This window comes from Elephantulus edwardii, unplaced genomic scaffold, assembly GCF_000299155.1.
Source record: "Elephantulus edwardii isolate Elephantulus edwardi_28Jun2011 unplaced genomic scaffold, EleEdw1.0 scaffold00039, whole genome shotgun sequence".
NCBI classification, from domain to species: Eukaryota; Metazoa; Chordata; class Mammalia; order Macroscelidea; family Macroscelididae; genus Elephantulus; species Elephantulus edwardii.
This window is the reverse complement of record NW_006399789.1, coordinates 4,734,402-4,750,064: the sequence shown is the minus strand read 5'-3', so window position 1 is coordinate 4,750,064 and position 15,663 is coordinate 4,734,402. Positions and strand designations below refer to the sequence as shown.

The 15,663-nt window shown below is 41.5% G+C and overlaps 1 protein-coding gene across 1 annotated transcript in view; it reads right to left on the bottom strand.

Moving 5' to 3' along the window:
• Window positions 1–15,663, bottom strand: part of NHSL1 (NHS-like 1) — a 112,190-nt gene that overhangs the window by 45,533 nt on the left and 50,994 nt on the right. The window contains exon 3 of the mRNA XM_006885002.1: window positions 10,343–10,470. Within this exon, the coding sequence (XP_006885064.1) occupies window positions 10,343–10,470 (128 nt within the window). The remainder of the gene's footprint in view (window positions 1–10,342; window positions 10,471–15,663) is intronic.

The window sequence follows — 15,663 nt, the reverse complement described above, 5'->3', positions numbered from 1 at the left end:
ATTAATGATATTGTTCGGTAATTTCCGCACTCCATTGGGTCACCTTTCTTTGGAATGGGAACAAATATTGATCTTTTCCAGTCACTTGGCCAGCTGGCTGTCTTCCAGATTTCTTGGCACAACTAGATGTGGAAATTTTAAGAGAGCTTACTGATTGTCTACACCTTATAAGAGCTTGATCTTATAAGGAAGCATAATCAGCTGAGTTAAAAGAAAAAACTGTCAGTTATGATTAATATTAAAAGTATTGCTCAACATTATTTTTTATTTTCCATTGCTAATGTTGCTTTTCAAAAAGAATAATGGTTTTGCAGCCCAGTTAAACTTACAGTTCAGTTATGATTTATTATTCCAATACCTATCAGCTTATATAAAAACAGGTTTGAGTGGCAATGAAACACATTGTTGCTGTTGTTGTTAAGTGCCATTGAGTAGAGTTGTAGAGGACTCATAGTGACCATACAAATGAAAGACCTGAACATGGTTGTATAACTTTCATCGTTTCTCTAAGTTTATAGAGTTTCCAGAGGTAAGCTATTTTGGAAGTGGATGCTACTCCTACTTCAAGGCCTGTTTCAATCTGGGAACTCCACCAAACACTGTTCACAATGGGTACAGAACAGAGCAAGGAAACACTGCATGATTAGAAATCAGAAAAGGAGTGCATCAGGGATGTGTCCTATCTCCATACCTTTTCAATCTTTAGGCAGAACAAATAATTCTGGAGGCTGGACTTTATGAGAAGGAACGTGGCATCAGGAATGGAGGAAGACTCATCAACAACCTGTATTATATAGATGATACAATCTTACTTACTGGAACTGAGGAGGGTCTGAAGGATTTGCTGTAGAGGGTCAAGGACTATAGTCTTCAATATGGATTGAAGCTCAACATAAAAAAAAAAACAAAAACACCAACCCAACGAAGATTCTCACCATTGGGCCAATTGGAAGAATCACGATAAATGAAGAGGAGATTGGGATTGTTAACAATATCACATTGCTCAGTTCCACAATTAATATTCTTGACATCAGCAGTCAGGAAATAAAAAATGAATTAATTGCATCAGGAAAATCTAGTGTCATGGACCTCTCCAGAGCGCTGAAGAGCAAGGACATCAGTCTAGAGACTAGGGTGCACCTGATCCAGGCCATGGTCTTTGCAATTATTTGCTATGCATCAGAGAGCTGGACAATGATCAAGAATGACAGAAGAAAGATTGATGTCTTTGAGTTGTGGTACTGGAGAAGAGTATTGAACATACCATACACTGTCAAGAGAACTAACAGGTCTGTCCTGAAGAGGGTGAAACCAAGTTTCTCCTTAGAGGCAAAGATTTTGAAGCTCTGTCTCAAATACTTTGAACACATGGGCAGGAGAGACCAGTTCTTGGAGAAGGACATCAGGCTTGGGAGGGTTGAGGGTTAGTACAGGAAAGGAAGATGCTGGAAGAGATGAACTGACACAATAACTAGGGTTATGAGGGTAGGGACAGTGAGAATGGCTCAGGATAGAGTAGGGTTCAGAGCTATTGCATATAGGAATCACTATGAGTTGTAGTCAACTCGATAACACATAACAACAAAACAGACAGGTATTTAACAAACCAAGAGTAAAATCTGATGTAGACATTTAATTCTGAAACAGATTTCTTAATAGAAACTGTCTGGACAAGACACTGAGATCTCCCATCAACAAACGAATGGGTAGAGAAGCTGTGGTATATTTGCACAATGGAATACTATGCTGCATTGAAAAACAAGGAACTCATGCAATATTATTCAAAATGGTTGACTCTGGAGAACATTATGCTGAGTAAAATATCCCAGTCACAAAAGGACAAATATTACATGATGCCACTGTTGTAGAATGGGACTAACCTCGGGGTTGGGGAGAGACTGAGTAAGATGGATTCAATAATGTATATTGCACTGAAACAGAGGAGGGAGAAAACTGTTTAAAAGAGATATGTGACTTGGTATTTCTGTCATCACAGGAGTCTAGAGCGATGGCTCCATGGTTAAGGGGACCTGGGGGAGGGTTTGTAAAACAATGAAAGAATCTTTTCTTTTACTTTTCCATAATTTTTGACTCATGTACTTATAACTTGTTAGTTAAATTTGTGTCTTCTAGGTTGCAACCCCCCCATGATACATCTTCAAGGATATGAACATGTACGGCTAAGCACAATTAATAACAGTGCATCTAAATTCCAAAATCAATCTCCATAATAGTCTATGTGTTTCCTACTGCCAAAGGGGCCCTTTAGAGTAGTGAGAGAAGATCTTCACCCTGAAACCCACAGCATCTCTTTTCAGCAGGAAGCAGCTAAGAGAATACGCCGTCCTCTTTTCCTTATGAATCAGGGTGAAGTCTCTCTCAGGGAGGAGTGATAGGGAATGGCAAAGGACACACTGACAAAGGAGATTAATCAGAACTGACTTTGACAAGCACTGTGGCAATTGGACAATTAAAACAGACATTCGGATGGTGGGGGAAGAAGAACAAACTGGGGAGGAGGGTAGAGAGAATGGTGCAGCAATGAAGGAATGAAAACCCAAAATCCCTGTAAATGTTCATTAAAACTAATAAAATTTAATAATAAAAAAAATAAAATTAAATTACAGTAAAACTTTAAAAAAAAAAGACACTGAGATCTGTATAGTTTTTAAAGATTTAAAACTAATTTCAACTCTGGTGGACTACTTCTAAGAAGCTGTGCTGTAATACAAAAGGAAGAGAGTTAGAATCCACCAGCTGCTCTGTGGGAGAAAGATGGGCAATCTCCCGCCATGCAATTTATTGCCTCAAAAAACCCTCTGGGGAGTTAGTTGGTTCCAACTTGACAGTCTAAAGAGCTGAAAAGCAGACATAGGGGCACAGGGCCATAAGCATCTCTCTTGGAAGGCCAAAGGGAGTGAAAATAACAGAGTTCCTCACTGTCCCAGAGCAGAAAGCAGATAAGGATCCCATAGCCCAGCTCCCTGGTGCCTCTAGAGCCACAGAAGCAGCAAGACATTTGTTTATTCACTGCTGACTCACACACTCACAGTTACGGTACCAACAATGGGATTTATTAGGGAAGGAAGTTGGAGAGTGGAGGAGGCAAAGAATACCAATGCAAACCCAAGTTTTTGGTCCAACAGTCCCAAGGCACAATTCCTCAGTTAGTCCAGGCTCCGGTTTCAGGTTAGCAATCAAATCCAAATTATCCAACAAGGTTTGCCTCAGAGTAGTTATAAGTCAGCTTCTCCTTCAAGCGTCAGCAAAAACAGTAACAACCTTTAACTGTGGCCAGCACAAATGCAAGAAGCCTCAGGTCTCACCTTGCCACAGTTTCTCCACAGCAATGCTACTGTCTCTCCCCCACCCTCACCAGGGTCTCACTCTCACCAGTGTCTTGCTCCATTCTTCTTTAAGTCTTTCCACCACAAGTCTTGCTTGCCTCAAATATTGCTGCTCAGTGTGGAAAGCACTCTCTCTCTTATCCTAGTCTTACAGCTATTGATGCTTTGCAAGAACATGTGTCTGCAGTTAAGTTAGCTGGAGAACAGAGGCAGCTAACCCCTTGCTGTTGGTAATGCTTTTAAAAAGTGCCAATTTTTAGGCTAACATCACAACAGCATACAACAACAACAACAACAACACAGTAAGTATGACTCTATCACTAACCTGTATTTTGAAGAAAGATGGAAAAAGGTTTGTTTAAGGAGCCATGGTGGTACAGGAGTTAAAGCATTTGGCTGCAACCCAAAATGCCAGTGCTTCAAACCTAAAAGCTGCTTTCTGTCGGAGACAGAGGAGAACATTCTACTTTTGTAAAGATTAACAGCCTTGCGAAATCTAGGACAGGCTTCTGTTTTACACAGTTGCTGAGAGTCAGAATCAACCCTGCAGCAGTGGATATGGATATGCTTTACAAAGGCCCAAACAAAAAGAAGGCCAGGAGATTAGAACCGGAGATAGTGATCATGACTTAGTCTGACCCTGAAGAAGCCCCAAAAGACAGCAAACAGCTCCACTTCAGCACACACACCAGGGAAAACCCCCCTACTGCTCCAATCTTCATTGCACAGGAGGAGGGGAGCACTAAGGGGAATATAAGACCCCTCAATCACTGTCTGTCACACTCAAGCACTTAAACAGCATAAATACTTATGTTCTAGGATATATCATGTCATCTGCTGTAATATAAGATATACAAGATAACACACACACACACACACACACACAATTTTTTTAACCCAGTTGCCACTGAGTTGATTTGAACGTACAGTGACTCACATATGCCAATTATTGAATGACTCAATAACAATATTACAGCCTCCCACCCCCATCCTCACTCTCAGGGAGTGAACTGTTCACTTTCTCTCCCATTCCTTTTGGTTAGAACTATCTGGAAGGAAAGGTTAGTGGTAAAGACACAAAGGAGTAGAAATGAGGCCCTGAATTTTCTGTCCCAGAGATCTAAAAGACAGAGTAAGTAAACAGTTACATGAGAACTTAGCAATGGTGTCCATTTTTAAGACTTTCTATGGTTGCTGTTGTTGTTGTTATGTGTCATCAAGTTGCCTGCGACTTCTAGCAACCCTAAGTACAATAGCTCTGAACCTTGCTCTATGCTGAGGTAGCCTCACTGTCACCATCTCTGACCTATTTACCCCCATTATCTCTGTTACTGTTTCAATTCACCTCATCCAGGATCTTTCTCTCCTGTGCTGACCCTCCACCCTTCCAAGCATGATGTCCTTCTCCAAGGACTGATACCCCCTGGAAACTTGCAAAAAGTATGTGAGATGGAGCTTCAAAATTCTTGCTGCCAAGGAGCAGCCTGGTTTCACTCTCTCCAGGACAAACTGGTTTGTTCTTTTGGTGGTCCACAGTTTTTTCAATACTTTACTCCAGCACCACACTCAATGACATCAATTCTTTATCACCCCTAGTCATTGTCCAGTTCTTTGAAGTGTAGGTACTGCTTTAATAATCAGTGCAAAATTGCCAGTAGGACACTCTCTCTCTTGGACAATTGCAACTTGCACAATCTTGCTACATCTAGAAACATCTCTAGTCACTGGGTCACATACGGATGGGATTTCCCCCCTCTGATCACCACTGTGTGGCTAAGGTATAGCTGAAATTTTTTTTGTAAAAAAAAAAAATTATCTCACTATATCACTCACTTTCTGCTTTTTATTTTCCTTATTAATGTCAACAAGATAAAGGAATATTTTAAAAATTAAAGATGAAGCTGTTTTTGAAACAGATGCTTTTCTTATTATAGTATAAAACCTCTGTATATTTAAAGTCAGAAATAATATATGAAAATGCATCTAAAGAATATGAAAAAGATTCTGTGATAAAAACTTTCATTAGAACACCAAAAACAATTTCCTACTTTTGACCAACTGATGTATTACTGTTTTTCACTTTACTATCTTTTTATGCCTAATTGTCTTTACAGTTTATTGTCAGAGATACAACAGCTATTTGTCAGTTTGCTGTGTTGAGGGCATGATTAGCATGCGGTGGATTATTGTATAGTTTAGGTATGTAGATGCTTGCTTGTTTATCATTTGCTCTTATAAATACAGCATTTGTCTGTCAGGTTTTTTGCATGGGGTAACCTCTGAGTTGCTGTGATGCTAGAAGCTATACCACTGGTGTTTCAAGAGTGAGAAGGATCACCCTTGGTGGGCAGGTTTCAGTAGAGCTCCCAGATTATGACAGACTAGGAAGCAGGATTGGTCATCCACTTCTGAAGTAACAGACCTCTGAAAACTTTGAAAACAATAAAGGGATAAGGGAGGTAACAGTAGGAGGAAGAGCCCAGATTGGAAGTCACTCAAAATGAGAAACAGGTGGAAGGTCAGCAAAGAACTAAAACCTCTCAATAAGATGACAGAGTGACTGCAGCAATGGGCACAAGGGTGCCAGAGATCACGAGGCTGGCATAGGGTAAAGCAGGGTTCAATCTGTTGGTTGTACAGTTCGCTGTGAGATATACTCGACTTAACGGCAACTAACCACACACACAAAAACAAGGTTTTCTGAAGAAATGAGATACCAATTGACATGTTTCAGCTGACAAATGCAACCCTGGATGTGCTCACTCATCTATGCCATGAAATTTGGATGATGGTCAACTGACTGGAAGAGATTATCTTTGTTCCCATTTCCAAGAAAGGTGATCCAACAAAATATGGAAATTATCAAACAACATCATTAATATCACACACAAGGAAAATACTGCTGAAGATCATCCAAAAATGGCTGAAGTGTAGATTAACAGAGTACCACCTTAAGTTCAAGCTGAGTTTAGAATAATCTGTGGCATGAGAGGCCGTGGCACCAGGGATATCACTGCTGATGTCAGATAGATGGATCCTGGCTGTACGCAGAGAATACTGGAGGAATGTACAGCTGTGTTTTATTGACTATTTACTGCAAGGCATTTGCCTATGTGAGTTACAACAAACTATGGCTAACATTGAGAAGAATGAGAAGCCCAGAACACTTAGTCTGTACTCATGTGAAATAAATACTTAAAGAAATTACTGTCTGAATGGAACAAGGAAACATGGTATGGTTTAAAATCAGGAAAGATACACTTCAGGGTGTATCCTTTCTCCATCCATATTCAATCTGTAGGCTGAGCAAAGCTAGACTATATGAAGAAGAATGTGACATCAGGATCAGAGGAAGACTCATCAACAACCTTGCACGCCAAAAGTGAGAAGAACTTGAAATGTTTGTTGCAGAAGATTGAAGCCCACAACTTTCAATATGGATTTCACCTCAACATCAAGAAAACAAAGGTCCTTCCAACTAGGTCAAATGGGTAAAGTCATGACAGATGGAGAAAGCTTTGAAACTGTCAATGATTTCACCTTACTTGGATCCATAATCAACACCCTTAGTACCAGCAGTCAGGAGACAAGAAGACATATTGCTTCAGGCAAGTCTGTTATCAGGGGCCTCTCCAAAATACTGAAGAGCAATGGTTTTAGTTTGAAGACTAGGATGTGCCCGATTTAAGCCATGGTCTTTTAAGTCACTTGCTATACATCTGAGAGCTGGCCAATGAAATGAAGAAAGATGAGAAAAATTGATGCATTTGAGTTTGGGTAGTGGAGAAGAGTACTGAATGTCCCAAAAGTGCCAAAAGAACGTACAGGTATGTCTTGGAAAAGGTGTAGCCAGAGTGATCCTTGGAGGCAAAGCTTTATCTCTCATACTTTGGACATACTGCTAGAAGATCCTATTTCTTGGAAATGGATATTCTACTTGGAAACATGGAGGGGTCAGCAAAAGAGAGGAAGACACTCAACCTTGGATTGGGGATTACCCCAATGACTGACAAATGTCTATCTAGTTACCATGGATTGACATGGTAACTGCAACAAAAAGCCCAAGAATATCAGAGATGGTAAGGACAGCACAGGATGGGACAAGATTCAGATCTGTTGTTCATAAGGTTGCTATGACTCTTACTTAACTTGATGACACCTAACAACAACAACAACAACAATGTGAAGAAAAGAGTACATTTTTAATAATGTTCTCCATCCACAGACATTTATGTCTTGACAGAATTCCATTGAAATTCTTAAACATTATTCCTGAATAAAGCCATACTATTCAAACCGTAATTCATTTAACTCTAGTGTCAGTCCTATTACTTAATAAACTGTAAATAAATATAAGTCAAAGCCCACATAAGCTGTGGTATTTCAAGCGCATTTAGTATTGGAAACAGAATGAAACTAAACTTGGTGCTGCTGGGTCAGCACCAACTCCTAAATGACCCTCCAGGAGTTTTCAGAAGCTGTAAATCGCACAAGAGGAAACGGCTCATCTTTCTCCTGAAGATGACAGACGATGAGTTCAAACTGCCTGCCGTTCACTCGGGAGCAGAAAACCTACTTCTCTTCATCTGTTCATCTCGGGATAGTGTGAGGTAAAGCGGATAGTGTGAGATAATGGAACCTGAATGTAAAACAAGCTCGCAGAGGTGAACTTGTCAACGGTTAATTAGAGGCCCTGGAGGCACAGTGGTTGTTAAGTGTGTGGCTGCTAACAGAAAAGGCCAGTATTTGAATCTGCTTGCTGCTCCTCCAGAGACAAACGAGATAGGAAGCATCCTGAAAGATGACTGCATTTTCCTAAAGTAAAGGAAAACATGAGGAGGTACACAACCGTGAAAGGAGTGAGTACAATATGGGTGTTGTCATCAACACTCTTAGCACCAGCAGTCAGGAAATCAAAAGACTAATTGCACCGGGAAAATCTGCTGTCAGAGACCTCTCCACAGTGCTGAAGAGCAACAATGTCAGTCTAGAGACTAAGGTGCACCTAATTCAAGCCATGGTCTGTGCAATTACTTGTTATCCATCAGAGAGCTGAACAAAGACTGAGGATGACAGAAGAAGAATTAATGCCTTCGAGTTGTGGTGCTGGAGAAGAGTCTTGAACATACCATGGACTACCAAGAAAACAAATAGGACTATCTTGAAGAGGGCAAAACCGAGTTTCTCCTTGGAGACTAGATTTTGAAATTTCATCTCATATACATGGCCAGGAGAGACCAGTCCTTGGAGAAGGACATCAGACTCGGAAGGTTGGCGGGACTGTGCAGGAGAGGAAGACCTCGGATGAGATGGATTGATACAGTGACTGGGGCAATAGGGGTTGTTGTGTGAGAGTCAGCAAGACTGGCTCAGGACAAGGCAGGGTTCAGAGCTGCTGTACATAGGGTCACTATGGTTTGCAGGTGAATTGACGGTATATAACAACAATTAATGTCATAAAACAAAATATGTATGGATAAGTAAAGGGACAAAAAAAATTTCTCTGTAAAATTTCAACCAAATCACAATTAAGAACAAAAATTACAGTCCTGGAAGCTTCAAAGGGCAGTTCTACTCTGCCTCACAGGGTTGCTATGAATCAGAACTGACCTAATGACAGAGGGTTCTAATGTTACTGGCACCTCTGAGTGCAAAGGGCTAACGGGATCTGCTGCTAACAGAAAGACTCGAAGTTCAAGGTCATCTAGGCTTGAAGTATTTTTGGCTGTTGCTGTTTCCTGTTTTTAATAGTAAATAGACACTACTGTGTAGGCTCAACTCATAGCAACCTTCCATGGAGTTTCTGAGGCTGCAAATCTGTCTCCTGTGGAGCAACTTGACAAACTCCAACTGCTGAGTTTTTGGTTGGCAGCTTCTATGATATACACTGTATCCTCAGGGCTCCTTTAATTAAGTATAGGCAGAATGGCTTATAGAAACTTATTAAATATATGGAGAGAGAGATATACAAAGATATATATTATAAATTTATATAAAAATATTGTCTAATTGTGAAGCAGTTTCGAGAGAGAGATACAGATATAAAGATATGTATTATAAATTTATATAAAAAATACTGTCCAATTGCGAAGCAGTTTCATTTGCTGGCATTCTCTGGACTTTTTTTTGGGTAATCAAACTGGGATTGGGGTCACATGAAAAACAAAGCAACATAAATAAAACAATCTTTTCTACTCAAGGAAAATTTTAAATGAAAAATGTACTGAATTTTGTCCCTTGGCCCGATCTTAATTTTTGTTTTGAGGGTGGATGTAAGGGTAATAATAGACTTATAGAAAAGTTGTTGAGATAGTACTTAGTTCCTTCTGCGTTCCTGACCCAGATTCCCCCAAATGTTAGCATCTAATATTTGTCAAATGTTACATTTGTTAAAACTACAACAGTAACTCAGAAAAATGCAATGGATTAAAAAGACTTTCTTCTCAGTAACCATCTAATGTCAAAAGAACAGAATCTACCCAAGGATAAAACCACAAAGCAGCAAGGGGCAAGGCAGAAGGATTAAGGGAGATGAGAATCACAAGGAGGAAAAGGGGAAAGTGTGATTACACTGTAGGCACTGTAACTAATATTCCACAGCAAAATAAGTATGAGGTTAAAGGAAACCTAGGCTGCTTTGTAAACTCCACCCAAATCAAAGTTCCACTCATTGTTGCTGCCTTGAATTAGAGTCTAGCCCAGCAACCATCAAGTCAGAATCAATTCAAAGGTGACCCCTCAGCGGGCTTTCAGGGGCTGTAAACCACATAGGAGGCAGGGGCTCTTCTTTCTCTTATCGATTTACTGATAGATTCAACCCCCTAAAAGGTCTTACCTGTGATTTAGCAACACAACTCAGTACGGACTACGTCAAACACTATTAATTCAATTTTTTTTAAAAAAGAAGACAGCAGCTTTATTTTGATTTCACTGGATAGTCCTCTTTCTGTTCCAGGATCCAACCCAGAACAGTATGCTGAATTCAGCAGTCTTACCTTTGGATCTGCTTCTTCGTCCTCATCTTGATAATCGTCACAGAGCGGGCTGGAGTGGGTGGAAAAGGTGGGTCCCTGAGAATAGTACTGAGAGCTCCGGTAACCATCTCGCCGCAGCTTGTCACATTCTGCAGGGGGAACAGCGCATAAAAAAATGAGAATTTTTTTTTCTCTCTAGAGTTTTCTCCTCTTCTGCTGATCATTTCTACGAATACATTGAGGAGTCTCTGGGTGACAGAAACAGTCCAGTGTCCAACTACCAGCTGTTTGAACCCACCCAGAGGTGCCTTGGTAGACAGGCGTGGTGGCCTGCTTCCAAGAGGCTGAAAAACCTGTGTGGTCTCTACACACACGGGCTGCCATGAGCCAGGCTCGAACCGAAGGAACTAACAATCATAGCACAACAGATAACAAGCTACTTACAGTGCAAATCACTAAGACTTTTTAAAGCTCTCAGAGGTGATTCAGTGGTAGAATTCTCTTCTTTCGTGTGGAAGACCTGGCTTTGAGTCCCCCCCGCCCCCCCTCACACACAATCACCCTTTATCCACCAGTAGAGGCTTGAGGGTTGTTAAGATGTTGACCAGGTCTCAGCAGAGCGTCCAGAATATGAATGACAGGGAAGAAAGACCAACGGAAGCCCTAAGGGTCTCAGGAGGAGTGGGCAGGGAACTGCTGTGCTGTCTGTGCAAGGAACTAACATCTGTTAGCGGCCAAGTTGATGGCAAGTATGCCACCATCCTCACACTGTCCTACAACTTCACTTGTGCTGCTCGCAAGGCAGTGCCCCTCTGGAGCCTCGAATCCAGCAGCAGCTTCTCAGGACACAGATGGGCAATCTCCTCCCGTGGGACTTACAGCCTCTGAAAACCCCTGGAGTGTCAGCTGTGAGGAAGGGCTGGCTTGAGACAGTGAGTTTGGAGCCAGAAGGATTCTCTTTTGGACCTCACAGTAGCCTTAGGAGGTACACAGCATCATTAACCCCACACACATATTTACACTTTACAATGACAAGGTAATGAAACTGTTTACTCCGGTGTGGGATGGAGTAAGGCCTGGACCCAGAATTTAAAGCCAGTGTCTGAATAAAACACCAAAATCTCGGACCTACAAAACAAGTGATTGTGTAATTCCAGGTAAAAAATACAAGCAATTCGGAGGCTCTGCCAGCTTTTAGACTCAGACTGTTAAGCACCAGGATAATTCCCTCATTTTATTTTTAGTTCTCAACTGAACTTAGATTCCAAACTGCCTGTAGCCACTGTGGGATTTAATACGAAGTCGAATTGCAGCTGGAGGAGTCTGCCAGACCCAGGAAGGAATGCCTGGCACTGCAGAATGTAAGGAGCAGGGCATCCGGGATCACAGGGGGTCTGGGGTCACAAGCTGGAGGGAGACTAGCAATTCTCTTCAAGGCGGAGCCCATTACACTGATTACTCTCATTACCAAGGTCAAGTGCTGATAAAAAAGTTCTAATGGCTTTTACAAACATGCCAGACGTTTCCTCTTAAACATGCCAGGCTCCTCAGAGAGGCATTTGCCTCCCAAAAGGATTTGCCCCAGGGTTCCTTTAAAGATCCGCTTTCTAAAGGAGTGCACGAGGGCCATCTTTGTGAAAGGCTTCTATGGGCACAGATTTACAAAATAAATACAGAACTAAAAGCACAGAAGGCGCACTGCAGGTACAATGGGTTAAGTGCTTAGATGCCAACCGAAAAGGCTGGTAGTTCTAACTCACTCAGCAGCTCTGTGGGAAAAGGCTTGGTGATCTGTCCCCATAAAGATCACAGCCTGTTGTTGCTGTTGTCAGGTGCCATGAGTTGTCTCTCAGTTTTCTGCAGTCACATGGTGAGAGCTTGAATTGCAATCAACTCAATGGTCTCAACCACAAAGGCTTCCAACTAAGCCTGAGCATATTTAGAGTCCGTTTCTAAGGACCTGTGCTAAGGGAGCTCTGGTGGCCTACTGGCAAGAAGCTGCGCTCCAACCACAAAGGCATGTGGTTCAAATCCACCAGCTGCTCCATGGAAGAAGGATGGGCAATCAACTTTCATGTGATTAACTGCCTCTGAAAACCTGCCGAGAGTGAGCTATGAGTCAGTTCTGACTTGATAGTACACAACAACAACATGCCTCTTCCTTGTGGTTGTTTGTTGTTATGTGCCGTCGAGTCGCTTGCGACTCCTAGTGACCCTATGTACAACAGCCCTAAACCCTGCTCTATCCTGTGCCAATCACACTGCCTCTGACACACCCATCCCGATTACCCCAGTCACTGAATCAATTCACCTCATAGAGGGCCTTGCCCTCTTGCGCTGTCCCTCCACCCTCCCAAGCATGATGCCCCTCTCCAAGGACCTGTCCCTCCTTACAACATGTCCAAAGTATGTCAGACGAAGCCCCAGAATCCTTGCCTCCAAGGAGCAGCCCGGTTTAACCCTCTCCAGGGTGAATCTGTTTGTTTTCTTAGCAGTCCATGGTACATTCAATACTCTTCTCCAGCACCACAGCTCAAAGGCATCAATTCTCCTTCTATCCTCCCATCCTCCCTAGTCATTGTCCAACTCTCTGATGCATAACAAGTGATTGCAAAGACCATAGCCTGTATCAGATGTACCTTAGTCTCCCTGGAGAGGTCCCTAACAGCAGATTTTCCCATAGCAATATGTTTTTTTATTTCCTGGCTACTGGTGACAAGAGTATTGACCGTGGAGCCCAGCAGACTAAAGCTGTGAACAATTTCAATCTCTTCACCATCCATCCTGATGTTGCCAATTGGTCCAGTGGTGAGAATCTTTGTCTTCTTGACATTGAGCCTCAGTCCATACTGAAGGCTACAGTCCTTGTCCCCCTGCAGCAAGCATTTCAGGTCCTCCTCAGTTTTAGCAAGCAGGGTTGTATCATCTGCAGATTTTTTTTTAATTAAAAAAAAATTTCCACCCCCAGGAAATGAAGTCATGAACATCTACTACAATGTCAAACAAAAGGAGAATGCATAAGTAATCATAAAACAGCCAAACGATACCATTTCAGTTGCTGAGAGGTGAAATAATATGAGGACTGGGCCAGTAATCATGCAACTATTTGTTGTTTTTGTTAAGTATCTTGAGTCAAGTACAATTCATAGTGACTGTATGAACAACAGACCTGAACACTACTCTGTCCTATCCTGTGCTATCCTCATCATCCCTGATGATGAGCCTCAAGTCCTCACTTTCAGCAGGCAAGCAAGGTTGTATCATCTGCATAACATAGGTTATTGATGATTTTTCCGCCAATCCTAATGCCATCTTCTTCTTCAAAGAGGACAGCTTCTTGAAGATTTCCTCAGCATGTAGACTGAATATGTACAGAGAAAGGATACAACCTTGACACATACCTTTCCTTAGTTTAAACCATGCAGTGTTCCTTCTTCCATCCAGACAACAGTTTCATGGCTTAAGATTCATATGAGCATAATTAAGTGCTCTGAGATTCTCAGTCTTCTCAACGTTAGCCATTGTTTGTTACTATCTACAAAGTCAAACGCATTTGAATAGCCAGTAAAACTCAAACAGATGTTTTTCGGGTATTCTCTGCTTTCAGCCAAGATCCATCTGACATCCCTAGGGATGATATCCCTGGGGCCATAAACTCTTCTAAACTCAGCTTGAACTTCTGGCAGCTCTTTGTCAATGTACTATTCTAGCTTTTTTTGGGTGATTTTAAGAAATATTTTGCTTGCATGTTATAGTAATGATATTGTTCAATAATTTCACATTCTGTTGGGTCATCTTTTTTGGGAATGGGGCCAAATAATGGAATTTTTCTAATCAGATTACCACTAGCAATGATTAAAATGACCAAGTTACTTTACACATCTGACAATTTCTTTAAATAAACAATACAATTATAATCTATAGGACCACTCTACTGAGATACTATTAATGAAGTGTGATTATTAGCTCTCAAATGATATTCTCTAGAACATCATTAGAATCTTGGGATTCAACCAATATTTAACTTGATTTTCTTGAAACAATTACCTTAATGCTAGGATTAAAATAAAACACTCAACCTCAGTTTTACACACTAAATTTTAATGCAACTCAAGGAATTACTTCATTAATTTTTTGTTGCCAAATTAACTTTCCAACCTACTCTCTGTAAATCTTCTAAGAATCAGGGGAAACCTTTTAAAACAAACCAAAGGAAACTATTACCACCTGCCCGCTGCTACTTATTTACAGTCTCAGTTTCAAGTACTTGACAAACAAAAGGACATACAGATAAAATAGAGGCAGAAGCCCTTTTAAGACAAAGTCCCTTTGCATTTCAAAAACAGTCCCTTAAGTTTCCCTCACAAACACAAAGGAAACGTGGTGGCTCAGTGGGTTAAGTGTTGTACTGATGACCAAAATAAAGTTTGAATTCAATTGTGGTTCCAGGGGAGAAAGATGGGATGGGCAGACTTTGTGGAAAGATCTACAGCCTCAGATTTGTATTTGTTTTGATTTTAGGTGCCCTTTAAGGCAACTAGAATTCATAAGCAACAGAAGAAAACTTCACCCTATCCTATGCCATGCTCACAATTTCTTCACTATTTTCAAGTTTATTGTTGTAAAGAAGGAGTCAGAATTGTTGGTTTTGTGTGCTGCTGCGTCAGACCCAACTCACAGCTGACTGGCAGGTTTTCAGAAACAGTGATTGCATGGAGGAGATTCTCCTTCCTTCTCCTGAAAGCAACTGGGGGATTCAAACCATGAGCCATTGGGATTCCAGTGTAGCTCCTTACCACTAGGTCATCAGCTGTTGTTGTTGTTATGTGCCATTGCGTCTCTTGTGACTCACAGCAACCCTATGTACAGCAGCCCTTAAACCTGCTCCATCCTGTGCCAACATTATTGTCTCTGAGACACGTACTCTCATTACCTCAGTCACTGAATCAATCCATCTCATTGAGAGTCTTCCTCTCGTGCTCTGTGTCCCTCCACACTTCCAAGCAGGATGTTCCTAAGTACTGGTCTCTCCTTGCAACATGACCAAAGTATGTCAGATGAAGCCTCAGAATCCTTGACTCCAAGGAACAGCCTGGTCTCATTCTCTCCAGTACGAACCTGTTCATTCTACTGGCAGTCCAACACTCTTCTCCAGCACCACAGCTCAAAAGCATCAATTCTCTTTCTATCATCCCTAGTCACTGTCCAGCGCTCTGATGCAGGGCAAGTAATTATGAAGACTAAGTATTTCAGATAACAGATGTTGCCCTGGATGTGCTCACCAAGTTGTGCCAAGAAATCTGGAGAACAACCACTTGGCCAACTGACTGGAAGAGATCTAT